General features: G+C 52.7%; 1 protein-coding gene across 5 annotated transcripts in view; it reads left to right on the top strand.

The window, feature by feature from the left end:
- The window catches only part of STARD10 (StAR related lipid transfer domain containing 10), a 41765-nt gene extending 26850 nt beyond the window's left edge, over positions 1-14915 (top strand). For all 5 annotated transcript variants that reach the window (XM_033205998.1, XM_033205999.1, XM_033206000.1 and 2 more), the window contains 5 exons: positions 8717-8864; positions 9465-9568; positions 10233-10350; positions 12368-12420; positions 12985-14915. In XM_033205998.1, the coding sequence (XP_033061889.1) occupies positions 8717-8864; positions 9465-9568; positions 10233-10350; positions 12368-12420; positions 12985-13230 (669 nt within the window). In that variant the 3' untranslated portion in view covers positions 13231-14915. The remainder of the gene's footprint in view (positions 1-8716; positions 8865-9464; positions 9569-10232; positions 10351-12367; positions 12421-12984) is intronic.
- Positions 14916-14931: the final 16 nt, after the last annotated feature.

Genomic DNA, 14931 nt, shown 5'->3' with positions numbered 1-14931 from the left:
CAGATGGACCAGCACTGCTGTATGAACTCTGGGCCTGCAGGTGACAGGGGCTTCAGGTTTGGAGCCCCAGCACTGGGTTCTGGAAAATCTGGAGCTTGGGTCAGGAACTTTGGAGGAAGAATCTGTGGGCTCTGCCTCCCTGGTCAGCAAGGCCTCTGAGTCCAGAGCACTGCATTATAACCATCAACTAAGGCAGCCTCCAGTTGCCAGGGTGTTTTGTTTTAGCTGGGCCAGTCCTGCCCCTTGGTGAAGGTAGCAGAAAGTCTTGACACTGTAGGGTCAGTCACACCTGGACTCTGGTTCTCTGCTTCACTACTGTTAGCTGTGTGGATTGTACCTCCCTGGGCCTCAGTTTCAGCATCTGTAAAATGGGAGCGATGCTTCCCTCTGGGGTGTTGGAAGGGTCAGAGGCAATATCTGCAAAGGATGCAGCTCTGTGCCCTTGACAGCTGGCAGAGGTGGTTTGAGCTAAATTTCAGCCCCTGTGGGGTCCATGGTCCAGGTGCTCCTGTCTCCTTTGCAGGGTGCTGAATGGTCAGTGATTTGGAGCAATGGTAATGGTTATTGAGGTTGGGACTATTGTTCAGGGCTGTGATTGATTTGATACTTTGTGCTCCACTCCATCAGGAACTCTTCCTCTCATTTGAATATGGTTCTGTTGGGAAAGGGTGATTTGCTTAACAGTTACTCCTGTCACAAAACTATCTGCTGAAATGCAGTGTATGGAGAAGTCAGCACAGCCTGTAGGATATTTCAGAGCCCAGCTGAAGCCAGGTTTCCCCAGCAGTCACCTGAAGGGTTCTGAATGAATAGATCATTTCCTGGGTTCCTAGGACTTTGGGATAATCTGTGTGCCCCACATATTCCATGGGCAAGGATATTGGCGTCCTGCTAGGTAAGGTCTTAGAGGGAGGACTAGCCTTGGGTCTACCTGTCTGTGTGTCTGTTTGCTTGTAACTGCCTGGGCCTTTGGCTCTCAAGGCCAGGACACAGCTCCATGGAGGGGACCTGACTTCCTTTCCCATCTCAGGTCAACCATCTCCCTGGGTCTTGGGAGAGACTGCTGCCCCTCCCTGGAGTGGAGAGTCCACCTTCTCTAATGCTCGGCACTGGCAAGGCATCCCAGAGAACATAGGCAGGGGGTGGGAGAGAGGTAAGGGGTAGAGTTGGACACAGCTTGGGCACTGGACCCTGGACTGTACTTGTTTGTTTAACCCTCCAGGCCTTTGCACCACTGGTCCCCCTGCTGAAATGCCCTTCCCTGCCCCTCAGTGGCTTAGGGCCTTATCCTTTTGGGCTTAGGCGCAGTCTACCATGCAGTTCATGTGCATTCCCCTCTCCTAGCCCTGCTCATGCTATCTTGAGGTTTTTTTTTTTTTTTTTTTTTTTTTTTTGAGGCGGAGTCTCGCTCTGTCGCCCGGACTGGAGTGCAGTGGCCGGATCTCAGCTCACTGCAAGCTCCGCCTCCCGGGTTTACGCCATTCTCCTGCCTCAGCCTCCCGAGTAGCTGGGACTACAGGCGCCCGCCACCTCGCCCAGCTAGTTTTTGTATTTTTAGTAGAGACGGGGTTTCACCGTGTTAGCCAGGATGGTCTCGATCTCCTGACCTCGTGATCCACCCGTCTCGGCCTCCCAAAGTGCTGGGATTACAGGCTTGAGCCACCGCGCCCGGCTATCTTGAGGTTTTGTGTCCCTGTCCCTTACCACTCTACTTGGTGGGACCTCTTTGGGGCAGGGCTCAGGTCCGGTTCACCTCCGGTCTCCCACCACCCAGTTGCACACAGATCTGGCACACAGCAGGCTTCAGAGAATGGTGAAAGGATGAATGGAAGGGTAGGGCAGGGTGAGGCATGGGAGGCACCCAGGGTGCACAGTATCAGCAGACACCTGCAAGTGCAGCCTAGTCCCAGCCATGTGGAAGGGTGCATGGCTACTCATGGAAACCTGCTGGAGTAATAATAGCTACTTTTTTTTTTTTTTTTTTAAGACTAGTCAAATGCAGTAGTGAGAAGGGGGAAAACAGTAGAACAAGGAGTTCGATCTGTAACTTGCTGTGAATAATCAATTGAGATCACTCACTACATTTGGACCAGCCAATAGCTACTTTTCTTTTCTTTTCTTTTTTTTTTTTTTTAAGACAGTCTCACTCTATCACCCAGGCTGGAGTGCAGTGGTGCAATCTCAGCTTACTGAAGCCTCCTCCTTCTGGGTTTAAGTGATTCTCATGTCTCAGCCTTCCGAGTAGGGATTACAGGTATGTGCCACCATGCCTGGCTAATTTTTTTTTTTTTTTTGTATTTTTAGTAGAGACAGGTTTTCACCATGTTAGTCAGGCTGGTCTCGAACTCCTGACCTCAAATGATCTGTCCGCCTCGGCCTCCCAAAGTGCTGGGATTACAGGTGTGAACCACTATGCCCGGCCTATTTTTGAGTATTTACTGTGCGCTAGGATATTACATGTGTTATCTCATTTAATCACAACATCCCCACAAGATAGCTGCTATTATTATTTCCATTTTTCACATGAGGAAATGAAGACTCCTAAGCGTTAACTCTCGTGCCCAGGAGACAGAGCTGGGATTGAGCCTGGGATTGCCAGCCTCAAAGCCTGTGTGGGTCTTTCCTGCTCCTTGCTTGTCCAGTCCCTTCTGACCATGGCTTCGTGGGAACTGGGGAGCTGTGGAGTTTAGTGCTGGCCCAGGGGTTCTGGGCAATCCTGGTTTTTCACCTTGAGAACTTGAGGGGGTTTGGAGAGTGGAGTGCCGGGGACATAGCCTGTAGTTTCTATGGCGTCACTTGCTCCCCCAGCCTCAGTTTTCTTTTCTTTTCTTTTCTTTGTTTTTGAGACAGAGTTCCGCTGTTGTTGCCCAGGCTGGAGTGCAGTGGCGCAATTTCGGCTCACCGTAACCTCCGCCTCCTGGGTTCAAGCGATTCTCCTGCCTCAGCCTCCTAAGTAGCTGGGATTACAAGCATGTGCTACTACCCCGGCTATTTTTGTATTTTTAGTAGAGACGGGGGTTTCTTCACGTTGGTCAGGCTGGTCTTGAACTCCTGACCTCAGGTGATCTGCCTGCCTCGGCTTCCCAAAGTATTGGGACTACAGGTGTGAGCCACTGCGCCCAGCTGGTCTCGGTTTTCTCAACTGTAATACCACTGAATGTCGGGGTCCCTGCTGTCGCCAGGTTTTAAACGCACTCAAGCCCGGCATGGCTCCTTGGTGAAGCAACCTCCCTTGGGTTCCTGTTTCCGGGGGGAGTTTCTCAGGGGGAGGGCAAGCCAAGATGGCCTACCAGGCAACACCTGACGGGCAACACCTGGTGTGGACACTCACTCACCCAGGGCCTAATAGCTGTGGGCCCGCCCACCTGGTGCTCTCCAGAGACTCAGCCCTACCCCACCACCTGTCCCTTCCCAAGCCTCTTAGAATTACACCTTTGGGGTGTGGCCACCACCACCAGCAGGAACAATGATAGATGTAATTTCTTCTGCTTAGCGCAGCAGTGCTGCCTGCTGGGGGCTGTGGAAAGGGCACGAGCCAGGCCGGGGGGAGGGGGGACGCCTGTGGACACTTGCCTGACCCCCACGACCCGGCCTGCCTCAGTTTCTTCACCTGTGCTGCCACAGCAAAGGTTCTTACCCTCTGGGCAGCAGCCTTCCTCCACAAGAGTCTGCCACCAGCCTGGGAAACCTTTGAAGTTTCTCTATAAGATAAAGTGCTACTCAGAGTTTACACTGAGCAACTAGTCTGTCTCGTGGCTCTGCATGCTCCGCCCACTGTCCTCTGTCCCAGAGGTGGGTCTTTGGCCTATGGAGCCACAACAGCCCTGCTCTGGAAGGAAGATGGGGCAGCATGGGTCCCTTCACAGTGTGCATTCAGCTGCTTTGCAGCTGGGCCTTGGGGGCACTGAGCCTGGCTGGGGAAGAGGCAGTCCCAGGTTGGATTCTAACCCAGGAAGCAGAGTTTTGTTGTCACTGCCCCTCCATACACTCATGGTCCAGGATACCATGTTTGAAGATTTGCAAAGCCAACTAGCATCCAAATTTGGATTTAGAGAAATTCTGGTTTCCTCAGAAGCCACACTTGAGTGCTCTTTGATGGTTAAGAGGACAGGAAGATCCGATTTTGAGTCCCTGCTGGGCTGCTTTCAGGCTCTATGATCTGGGCAAGTTGCTGAATCTCCCAAGCTTCAGTTTTCTATGTTGCAGTTCAGGAATGATAACAGCGACCACCAGCTAGGTTTGGGGTGAAGAATGAGCACGTGTTGAACGTCTAGGGCAGTGCCTGGAGCTCCCTGTGGCCGCTGAGGAGGCTGTTTGGATGCTAGTGATGATGCTGGATCCGGCCTCTGTCTTCTTCAACCCCTTTTCTCACCATCGCGTTCCTCCTATCAGTCTGTTCCTTCATTCATTCACTCAGTTACTCACATCTCATTAGTGTCCTCCGGCTAATGTAGTTCTCTCTGTGACTCTCATGATCCTGACACTTACAGGCCAATTATTTTGTAAAATGAGACAAGCCCTCTTTCTGGGTTTGTCTGAGGTTCCCTTGTGTTTCTATTTATGTCTCTGTGGCAGAGCTAGCCCAGAAGTGATACCTATATTCCCCTTACCGCATCCTACCAGGCAACACCTGATGGCAACTTGTCCTGTGATTCATGATATTCCCTTTGATCACTTGATTAAGGTGCTATCTGCCAGGCTTCTCTACTATGAAGTGACTAATTTTCTCTTTGTAATTAATAAGTATTTTGATGGGAAGTTACTTTGAAACTATGTAAATCCCCCATTCCTCATCAAACATTCCATTTATTTGTTTATTCATACCTGTATAGACTTTGATTTCCTATTTTATTCAATGGAATATCATTGGTTATGGTCATTATTGAGTTTAATACGCAGCTTATCTCAGGTTGTGCCCGTGGTAGGGTGACCAACTGTCCTAGCTTGCCTGGGACTGAGGGATTTCCCAGGATGTGAGACTTGCAGTGGTAAAACTGGGGAAGTCCTGGGTAAACCTTGAAGAGTTGGCCACTCTGCCAGGGGCAGAGCCCTTCAAGCTGGTTCTGGTGTCCAAAATCTCTATCAGTAAGTATGTGCTTACTTCCTGGCACAAGAAGATGTTCCATGCTCATCTTATACTTTCTCTGACCCAGCCCTGGAATCACCCATTTTTCCAAGAAGACCTAGAACCAGGGACCTTTTGAGTCATAGGCTATACCACACCATGGAGACTGAGCCAGATGGAACTCATTCACTGCCCACAGGCCATACTCTCACCTCCCTCTGCACCTTGGCTGGCTGTTCTGTCTGCCAGGGGCACTTGGCAAACATCTACCTCCTGCACTGAGATTCTCCATGAAGCCTAATCCTCCTACCCAGCCCATGGAGATGACCTCCTTCTTATGCCCCCACTGAGCACTTTAGGGCACCTCCCCATTTCCAAGGTGGGCTCCTCCTTTCACTGCAGACCTCTCAAAGACAGGCCTCGGACTCATCTCTGACTCTTCTGGGCTCAGTACAGGGCTGGAGCTGGGGGCTGCTGATTAAATGGTTGGATCTAGTCCTGCCCCATTATACAGCAGAAAGGTAAATGGGGTAGAGAGGGAAGGTGAATTGTTTAGGGTCACACAGACAGTATTGCAGTCTCGAGTCTGTCCTTGAACCTTGGTTTTCTTAATTCTATAATGGGGCCAATATCCCAGAGCGCTGCTGTAAGAATAAAATAATATGTATAAAACACTTAGTATAGTACCTGGCACATGGTGGGTGTACCTGTCAGTATTGCTGGGGGACCTTTTGAAATTGTTTTCATTATTTCAGAAGCAGTACTATACATGTTAGATAATAAGAAATACAGACAAGTGGCCAGGCATGGTGACTCATGCCTGTAATCCAAGCACTTTGGGAGGCCGAGGCAGGTGGATCACCTGAGGTCAGGAGTTTGAGACCAGCCTGGCCAACATGGTGAAAACCTGTCTGTACTAAAAATACAAAAATTAGCCGGGCGTGATGGCAGATGCCTATAATCCTAACTGTTCAGGAGGCTGAGGCAGAATAATCACTTGAACCCGGGAGGCGGAGGTTGCGGTGAACCAAGATCGCCCCATTGCACTCCACCCTGGGCAACAAAAGCGAAACTCCATCTTAAAAAAAAAAGAAAAGAAAAGAAAAAGAAAAAGAAATACAGATAAGCAAAATGAAACCATCACATTCCTATCATTTAGAGATCTCCACTGTTAACACCTTAGCAGTTGTGCCTCCTGAGCTTCCTCTATGCATATATTTTTTTCCCCCAGTTGAGGTTATGCTGCCTTTTTTTTTTTTTTGAGATGCAGTCTTGCTCTGTCACCCAGGCTGGAGTACAACAGCATGATCTCGGCTCATTGACACCTCCACCTCCCAGGTTCAGGCGATTCTCCTGCCTCAGCCTCCTGAGTAGCGGGGATTACAGTTGTGTGCCACCACGCCCAGCTAATTTTTGTATTTTTAGTAGAGATGGGTTTCACCATGTTGGCCAGGCTGGTCTCAAACTCCTGACCTCAAGTGATCTGCCTGTCTCAGCCTCCCAAAGTGGTGGGATTACAGTTATGAGCCACCGTGCCCGACCTATTTTGTAACCTTTTTTTAGGGAGCAGTCTCTACCATTTTGTTTCAGTGCACCTGATACTCTGATCACGTTCACATTTCTCCAGTTGTCCCAAAAATCCCCTTTATAGATGCTGTGTCCAAATCAGTTTGCAATCCAGAGACACACTTTACATGTGGTTATTATCTCCTGCAAGTCAGTCCCACCCAGCCCCTTCGCTGACATTGACTGGTAGAAGAGCTTGGGCCAGTAGCCCCGCAGAATGATTCACTATCTGGCTCTGTCTGGTTGCATTCTCATGTGGTGTCACTTAGCTCGATCCTCTGTCCTCTGTATTTTCTGTAAACTGAAGTTATATCCAAGGCTTGGTGGGTTTCTTGGTGCCTAGCCAGCCAGCATTGGTATGTCCTTCCTGTGGCATCCCACCACCATTAGTGGGGCCAAGGCCTATTCTGGGATGAGGGGAAGACAGTGTGACCTCTCCCTCATATGTTTGCTTGTCTCCTCTTGTGAGTGGAAAGTATTATGTGAGGGTTCCCTTGGCACTGTCTAAATGCCATTTCTGGGAGATCTTTTTAAACTAAACAAGAAAACTTGTCCATTTGCTGAGAGGAACTTGATCTTGGGGATAGGGCACTTGAGGAAAAAAAAAAATCACAGAACAAGGACATTGAGTTTCATCTCACTGAGTGCAAACCTAGGGAAACCTGTTCTGTTTTTACTTGCTTTCCAGACATGTGATCTGGGTTAAATCCTAGCTCTGCTACTTACCAGCTGCGTGACATTGGGTGAGTTACTTAACCTCTTTGAACCTTAAGTTCCTCCTTAAATTTCTTATCTGGCAGAGTTGTTGTTGGGGGGTGTTAAATAAAACAAGGTGCCCTTGGCCATCTTCCACCCAGATGGAAAGCTGTTTGAGGGCAAGGCTAATACATAGTAAGAAATCCAGGCTGGGCACAGTGGCTCATGCCTGTAATCCCAGCACTTTGGGAGGCCGAGGTGGGTGGATCACGAGGTCAGGAGTTAGAGACCAGCCTGGCCAACATGGTGAAACCCCATCTCTACTAAAAATACAAAAAATTAGCCGGGAGTGGTGGCGGGTGCTGGTAATCCCAGCTACTCGGGAGCCCGAGGCAGGAGAATCCTTTGAAACCAGAAGGCAGAGGTTACAGTGAGCTGAGATCACGCCACTGTACTCCAGCCTGGGCAACAAGAGCAAAACTCCGCCTCAATGAAAGAAAGAAAGAGAGAGGGCAGGGCAGGGCAGGGCAGGGGAGGGCAGGGGAGGAGAGGGGAGGGGAGGGGAGAGAAATCCAGGCCGGGAGTGGTGGCTGACACCTGTAACCCCAGAACTTTGGGAGGCCAAGGCGGATGGATCACAAGGTCGAGAGATTGAGACCATTCTGGCCAACATGGTGAAACACCGTCTCTACTAAAAATACAAAAATTCGCTGGGCACATGCCTGTAATCCCAGCTACTCCGGAGGCTGAGGTAGGAGAATCACTTGAAGCCAGGAGGCAGAGGTTGCAGTGAGCCGAGATCACGCCATTGCACTCAAGCCTGGGTGACAGGAACGAAACTCCATCTCAAAAAAAATAAAAAAAAAAAAAGAAATCCAAAGATGTTTGTTGAAGGAAAACAAACAAACCCACAAATAGGAGGACAGGTGGTATGGCCGGGTGATAAGTACCAAGGAGGAAACAAATCATCCATTGGGCATTTGATTTTCATTTATGCTTTTTCATTTAACATGTAGCCATTCCAGGCTCCATGCTGAAGCAACCATGAGCCTCTGCCCACGAGGAGCTCACAGGGGTCTGGGTGGGCACAGACATAGAGATTCATTGTGTGGGAGCCCAGAAGTTCTGGCTGGGAAGGCTTCCTGGAGGAGGAGACTGGACTGAGTTGGGGGAGATGGTCTCTGGATACAGAGGCTGTCTCCTGGCACAGGTGGCTTTTTGGTGAGCTGGACAGGGCTTGTGGCAAGAAGGAAGTCCATGCTGGCTTCAGAGGCCCCCGTTCTTTGCTGTCCTCGTTCTCTTCTTCCCCCTCTGCCTGTCTGCCTTCTGGTCCCCTGGCCAAGGCTCTGAGCCCCGTATGATCCTGACAACCCATATATCTGTCTGCAGTGCCGGATGGAGTGCCGTGATGTGCCAGCCGAGACACTCTACGACGTACTACACGACATTGAGTACCGCAAGAAATGGGACAGCAACGTCATTGAGACTTTTGACATCGCCCGCTTGACAGTCAACGCTGATGTGGGCTATTACTCCTGTGAGCAGGCGTAGCACGCTGATCCCAGTCCCCCTGGCCTCCATCCAGGCCTCCCACCAAGCCTCCTCCTCCCTCCTCCCTCCTGTGGTCACTCACATGACCAAGCTGCTCAGAGACTTGAGTGCTGAGAGATAGAACTGACCTCTCTGTCCACTCCTAGACCCTTAGGCACACACCCATACACTCACAAATACATATGCACTCACATGTTCATGTATATACACACACACATACTCATACACTCAATCAGGTACACAAGCCCCACCCACATGCCACATAGTCCCGGGCACACATTTTCATGCACACTCATACTGTTTTTCTCTTGTACACTCACGTTCACATAAACAAACCAGCCAGGCCAACAAGGTAAGGGCTATGTGAGATTGTGAGGAGCAGGGCTGGCTGGAGACAGTAGGGACAGGTCTTGCCCTGTCTTTTTTCTGGCTCCAGCTGTGGGACTGTGGTCTGGGAGGGAGGTGCATCTTTGCACTGGAGAGCTGGCAGTTAATTAGGCATCCCTGCATCTCTGGCCTCTGCCATACCCTCCCTTGTAGGCAGATGGGCCAGTGGTCTGGCTGAACTGTCCCTTGCCCTCCACAGGGAGGTGTCCTAAGCCCCTGAAGAACCGTGATGTCATCACCCTCCGCTCCTGGCTCCCCATGGGCGCTGATTACATCATTATGAACTACTCAGTCAAACATCCCGTGAGTCAACCTGCCTTCCCTGCGGCGGAGCAGGGGAGAGGGTCAGGCAGCGCAAGGCTGAGGCTGCCACCGTGACTTCCATGTGACTTCGGGCAGGCATGGGCCCACTGGCCCTCAGTTTCCTTCCTGTACAGTGAGGATAATGGCTCCTGTCTCCCTGCTGCGTCTCTTGAGCAGATCAGGAGAGGACAGTGTGGCCACCTCTGTGGCGAGTGGGTGGGATGGGCTGACTTCGATTGGTTGGGCTCTGGGACAGGGAAATGAGGAACAAGAGGTGGGAGGCAGGGTCCTCTGGTCCTCCCTGAGGCTGAGCCACCTTGATCTCCCCGGGCAAGGACAGGCAGGTATAGCTGGCCTGGGCAAGGGTGAGTGTGTGTGTCTGTGAGTGCCCATATGTGCTCATGAGCCCTGACCCCAGACTGGGGGCTTTTCTGAGGGGAACACGGAAAGCTTCAAGAGGGGCTAGGATGACCTAATCTGGTTCTTCCCTTTCTCTGCACCCAGAATCAGGCCTGATCTGGAACAGATGTCATGACATGTGAATTAACTGTGTGTGTGTGCGCGTGCGCGCATGCACGTGCATGGGTGCATGTTTGGGTATACTCACAAAAACATCTTCTTTGCCCCTACCCCGAGTCTCACCTCCCTGTGCCTTTGTCCCCAGAAATACCCACCTCGGAAAGACTTGGTCCGAGCTGTGTCCATCCAGACGGGCTACCTCATCCAGAGCACGGGGCCTAAGAGCTGCGTCATCACTTACCTGGCCCAGGTGGACCCCAAAGGTGAGGGCTTGGCCCTGGCAGCTTATTATGGGATCCTTCCCTATACCACAGGGGTGGGGCCTGATCTACTAGGGATCCAGAAGGGCATCTGTTAGGAGCTGTTTTGCATTTTGGGGCATCTCCATCCAAAGCCTTCATTGAACCAAGGCTTGGGACTTTACAGTGGTTTGAAAAGAGTGGGCCAGGGAGGTGCCACTGCCCCACTGATGAAGCTGGGAGCGCTCTTCCTGGGCTCTGCCATCCCCATGCTTTGCCTTGTTCCCTGCTCACTGGCTGTTCCCTGTGCCTGTCCTGGGGGCCTGGGTTTTCCAGGGCTCAATCAGAATTCTCTCCCTGGGGATGGCTGAGCTACTCCTGTGGCTTCTGTCACAAGGTGGCCACATCTCTCTCAGCTGAGATTCAGATCCCTGTGGCCATCGGCCGCCTGGACATCTCCCTTCGGATGTCTTCCAGGCACCTGAGCCTTGTTGTGTCCAGTGGGGGACTTGCCATCTTTCCTCCTAACCCGCCCCTTGCCCTAAGTCTCCACTTTTCAGTCATCTATGCGCAGAACCTGCTGTCATTTGGGGTCACTCCCTCTTCCTCAGCCAAATCCAGCCAGATTTTTTTTTTTTTTGAGGTGGAGTTTTGTTCTTGTTGCCCAGGCTCGAGTGCAATGGGGCAATCTCGGCTCACTGCATCCTCTGCCTCCTGGGTTCAAATGATTCTCCTGCCCCAGCCTCCCGAGTAGCTGGAATTACAGGCACCTGTCACCACCCCCAGCTAATTTTTTGTATTTTTAGTAGAGATGGGATTTCACAATGTTGGCCAGCCTGGTCTCACCTGACCTTGTGATCCACCCACCTCGGCCTCCCAAAGTGCTAGGATTACAGGCATGAGCCACCACGCCCAGCCCCAGTCACTGATTCGTACTGATTCTGCGTCCTCAGCAGATTCTGAGGAGGATTCTGCCTCCTCAGCAGCTCCTGAGTCTGGCATTTCTCTCCATACCAACTACTTTGTCTGTAACAGCGGCCAGAGGAATTTCTCTAAAACACTTATCTCCTCATGACTCTCATCTGCTTGAATTTACTCTGTGGCTCTCCATTGCCCTCCAAGAAAAGCCTAAGCCCCGTCCCAGGTCTCCTGGTGTCTCTCACACCTCACCCATCCCCACTCCTGTGCCCAGGCAGCCCTTCCCCTCAGTCTCCCCTCCTCACCCCTCTAGGGGTGCTGCAGGTGTCACCTCCTGATCCCTGATACTCAGGGGAGTCACTGGCTCCCTGTTCTGTGGTCCATTCCCCTCTAGTAGAACATTCGGCTCCTGTTGGGCCCCCAGTGAGTTCCTCTCTGGGTCCCCAGGGCTGACCCAGGGTGGGTGTCACAGTGAACATGGAGTGAGTGAGTGAGTGAATGACTAGAGGATGGGGAAGCCTTGAACATCCTTGCCTGGAAATGCTCCAAGCCCGGGAGCACACAGTGGTCCAGGCCTAGCACTCCCCCGGCACCTCATTGTGTTGGGTGTCAGAGGTGGAGTGGACACTTGGGAATGAAACAGGGTGGAGAGCTGGACAGTGGATTCCGGGTCAGGCCAGGCTGGGGTGCTCAGCTAGAGGCCTGTGTGGTCAGGGGAGGGCTTGGAAGGACAGGCAGAGGAGAGGCTGAGCGTCAGGGGCATTCCTGGGAGGAAGGTTAGGTTGAGAAGGGATATCAGTGTGATTGAGGGAGGCAGCAGGTGCAGCGGGGTGGGTCAGAGTTTCCACCCATGTGTAGCCTGTGCTCACCTAGGACCCTGTGGTTTTCTTCCACATAGTCTTTGAGGCTGGGTAGAGGGAAAGTGGGGGACAGAACTAAGCCTGAGGACCTCAGTCTGAGGTGGAAGGGAGTGAGGGTAAAGTCTTGTAGGACTTGCCTCACACACCTGCTCCTCATGGGGAAGACAGTGGCCTCCCTGGAAGCTCTGGGCAGAGGGTGGGGCTTTTGTGGGGGGGAGGGGCTGGGTCCCTGAGGCTGCTTCCTCCCTTCCCTGCCCTCACAGGCTCCTTACCCAAGTGGGTGGTGAATAAATCTTCTCAGTTCCTGGCTCCCAAGGTGAGTGGCCTTGGGATTTTGGGGGGTGTTGGAGGCTGGAGAGAGGACTATGGGATGAGGTGGGTGGAGTCAAGCATGAAGCCTGAGGGCCAGGCGTGGTAGCCCATGCCTGTAATCCCAGGACTTTGGGAGGCCTTGGTGGGTGGATCACCTGAGGTTGGGAGTTCGAGACCAGCCTGGCTAACATGGCGAAACCCTGTCTCTACTAAAAATAAAAAATTAGCCGGGTGTGATGGTGGGCGCCTATAATCCCAGCTACTTGTGAGGCTGAGGCAGGAGAATCTCTTGAACCCGGAAGGCAGAGGTTGCAGTGAGCCGAGATTGGGCCACTGCACTCCAGCCTGGGCCACACAGTGAGACTCCGTCTCAAAAAAAAAAAGAAAAAAGAAAAAAGAAAGAATGGAGGATGGAGCCTAGGGCTCAGAGAGGATAAGTAGGGCTGAGGGACGAGTTTTGAAAGGGAGCTAGTCAGAATGCTGGGGGCTGAGCCGCTGGAGGGGGCGTGGAGAAGACCTGGACCCGCACCCCCGCCACCCCCTGACCCGCGGGGCGGCGGGCCCACAGGCCATGAAGAAGATGTACAAGGCGTGCCTCAAGTACCCCGAGTGGAAGCAGAAGCACCTGCCTCACTTCAAGCCGTGGCTGCACCCGGAGCAGAGCCCGTTGCCGAGCCTGGCGCTGTCCGAGCTGTCGGTGCAGCATGCGGACTCACTGGAGAACATCGATGAGAGCGCGGTGGCCGAGAGCCGAGAGGAGCGGATGGGCGGCGCGGGCGGCGAGGGCAGCGACGACGACACCTCGCTCACCTGAGCGCCGCACTGCTTCAGGGACGGAGACAGGACCGGGCGAGCCCTGGGGCGGCGGCTCCTCCTGCACTTTCTCCCCTCCCCCACCCGGCGCCTCCTGGTGGCACTGGGCCGGGCCCAGGCGGGCGCTGCAGCCTGGCTGGACACAGCCCCAATAAACGATCCCCAGCCTCAGCCGGCTCATCATTGTGCCTGCTTCCCACCTGCCTCATGGCCGCTGCCGCGGTCCCCTGCCTCTGCCCTTAATTTTGTTAAGCTTACTGATCATCGGCCTTTGATCCTTCCAGCATCTCCTCATTTCCCGTTGTGTAGTGGGGAGGAGACGGGGTTTATCACTGTCCCCCTCTTGTCCGTACTCTGTTCCATTCTCTGCCCATGTCTATCCAGCTGTCCTTGTTGAGTGGTCATTTTGGCATTCACACCAGGATATTTGCTTTATTTTCACTGCTTTAAGGCAGCGGTCCCCAACCTTTTTGGCACCAGGGACCGGTTTTGTGCAAGACAAATTTTCCATGGATCAGGATTGGCGGGGGATTGGTTTTGGGATGATTCAAGTGCATCACATTTATCATTAGATTCTGATAAGGAGCTCACAACCTAGATCCCTCGCATGCGCAGTTCACAATAGGGTTCTCACTCCTATGAGAATCCAATGCTGCTGCAGATCTGACAGGAGGCTGTAATGCTAGCTCAGCCTCTGCTTACCTCCTGCTGTGCAGCCTGGTTCCTAACAGGTTGCTGATAGGACTAGTACCAGTCTGTGGCCCAGGGGTTGGAGACCTCTGCTCTAAGGGAAGGAGCAGGCCTGGTCAGAGACCCTGGGTCAGGAATCAGAGGGTGAGGTTCTACTCTGTGTCCATCGGCCCAAGGCCTTTTGGGTCCAACCCAAAGGACTGGGGGTCTGACACTCCTGTCATCCCAAAAGGGAGGTGGAAGGGTCTGTGGGTCTCAAGCCACAGGGCTGTGGGCCTCAGAGCTGAGGCTGGGGCAGCATACCCTGGAGGGAGGTTGGGGGTGCAGGTGAGGAGCCTCAGATTCCAGTGCAGTTGGCGGGGACCAGGCTTGGTGATTCACGCCCTCCCTAGGTCATTTCAAAGACCTCAGGACTGTGTTAACAGAAATGGTAGGGTCCCCAGACCCCCCATCCCCTAGCCAGTGGTCAGATGCCAGCCCTTTCACCCTGTGCTGCACCTCACTGGTCTGAAGTCTAGAGGGATGCCTGGGCCTCCCCTGTGATCTGAGGCCCCCAGGTGCCCTCTGCTGCCCAAGGGACACCCCTGCTGCCAGGTCCAGAGGAGGGGCCTATGCTCTGCTCCTCTGCAGTGTTTTTGACCCCATATGAACTTGAGGCCCGGAAGTTCTCCCCAAGGTCTGGCCCTGTTCTCCCCTCCCGGAAAGCTCCTTTGCCTTAGCCCTACCACCGGAAGACATGGTCTACTCAGAGTCAACTCTTTCCCAGAGGGACAGGGTGAATGGCCAGTGGGGGGCAGGCAGGAGATTCTACAACTCACAAAAGTGGGTTACTTCCCAACTTTGCCCAACACTGGCTTTGTAACTTTGGGCAAGCCCTCAGACTTCTTGGAGCCTTATTTCCTAACCCATAACTTGGAATGATAATTTCTGACATCAAGCAGAATGTGAGGATTGGGATAAAAGGAATAAATTGCCCAGCACTGGGACTGGCATGTAGTGGGTGCTCTGATTA

The sequence above is a fragment of the Trachypithecus francoisi genome, unplaced genomic scaffold (genome assembly GCF_009764315.1).
Source record: "Trachypithecus francoisi isolate TF-2019V2 unplaced genomic scaffold, Tfra_2.0 Lachesis_group8, whole genome shotgun sequence".
Lineage (NCBI taxonomy): Eukaryota > Metazoa > Chordata > Mammalia > Primates > Cercopithecidae > Trachypithecus > Trachypithecus francoisi.
This window is presented reverse-complemented; position numbering and strand designations above follow the sequence as displayed.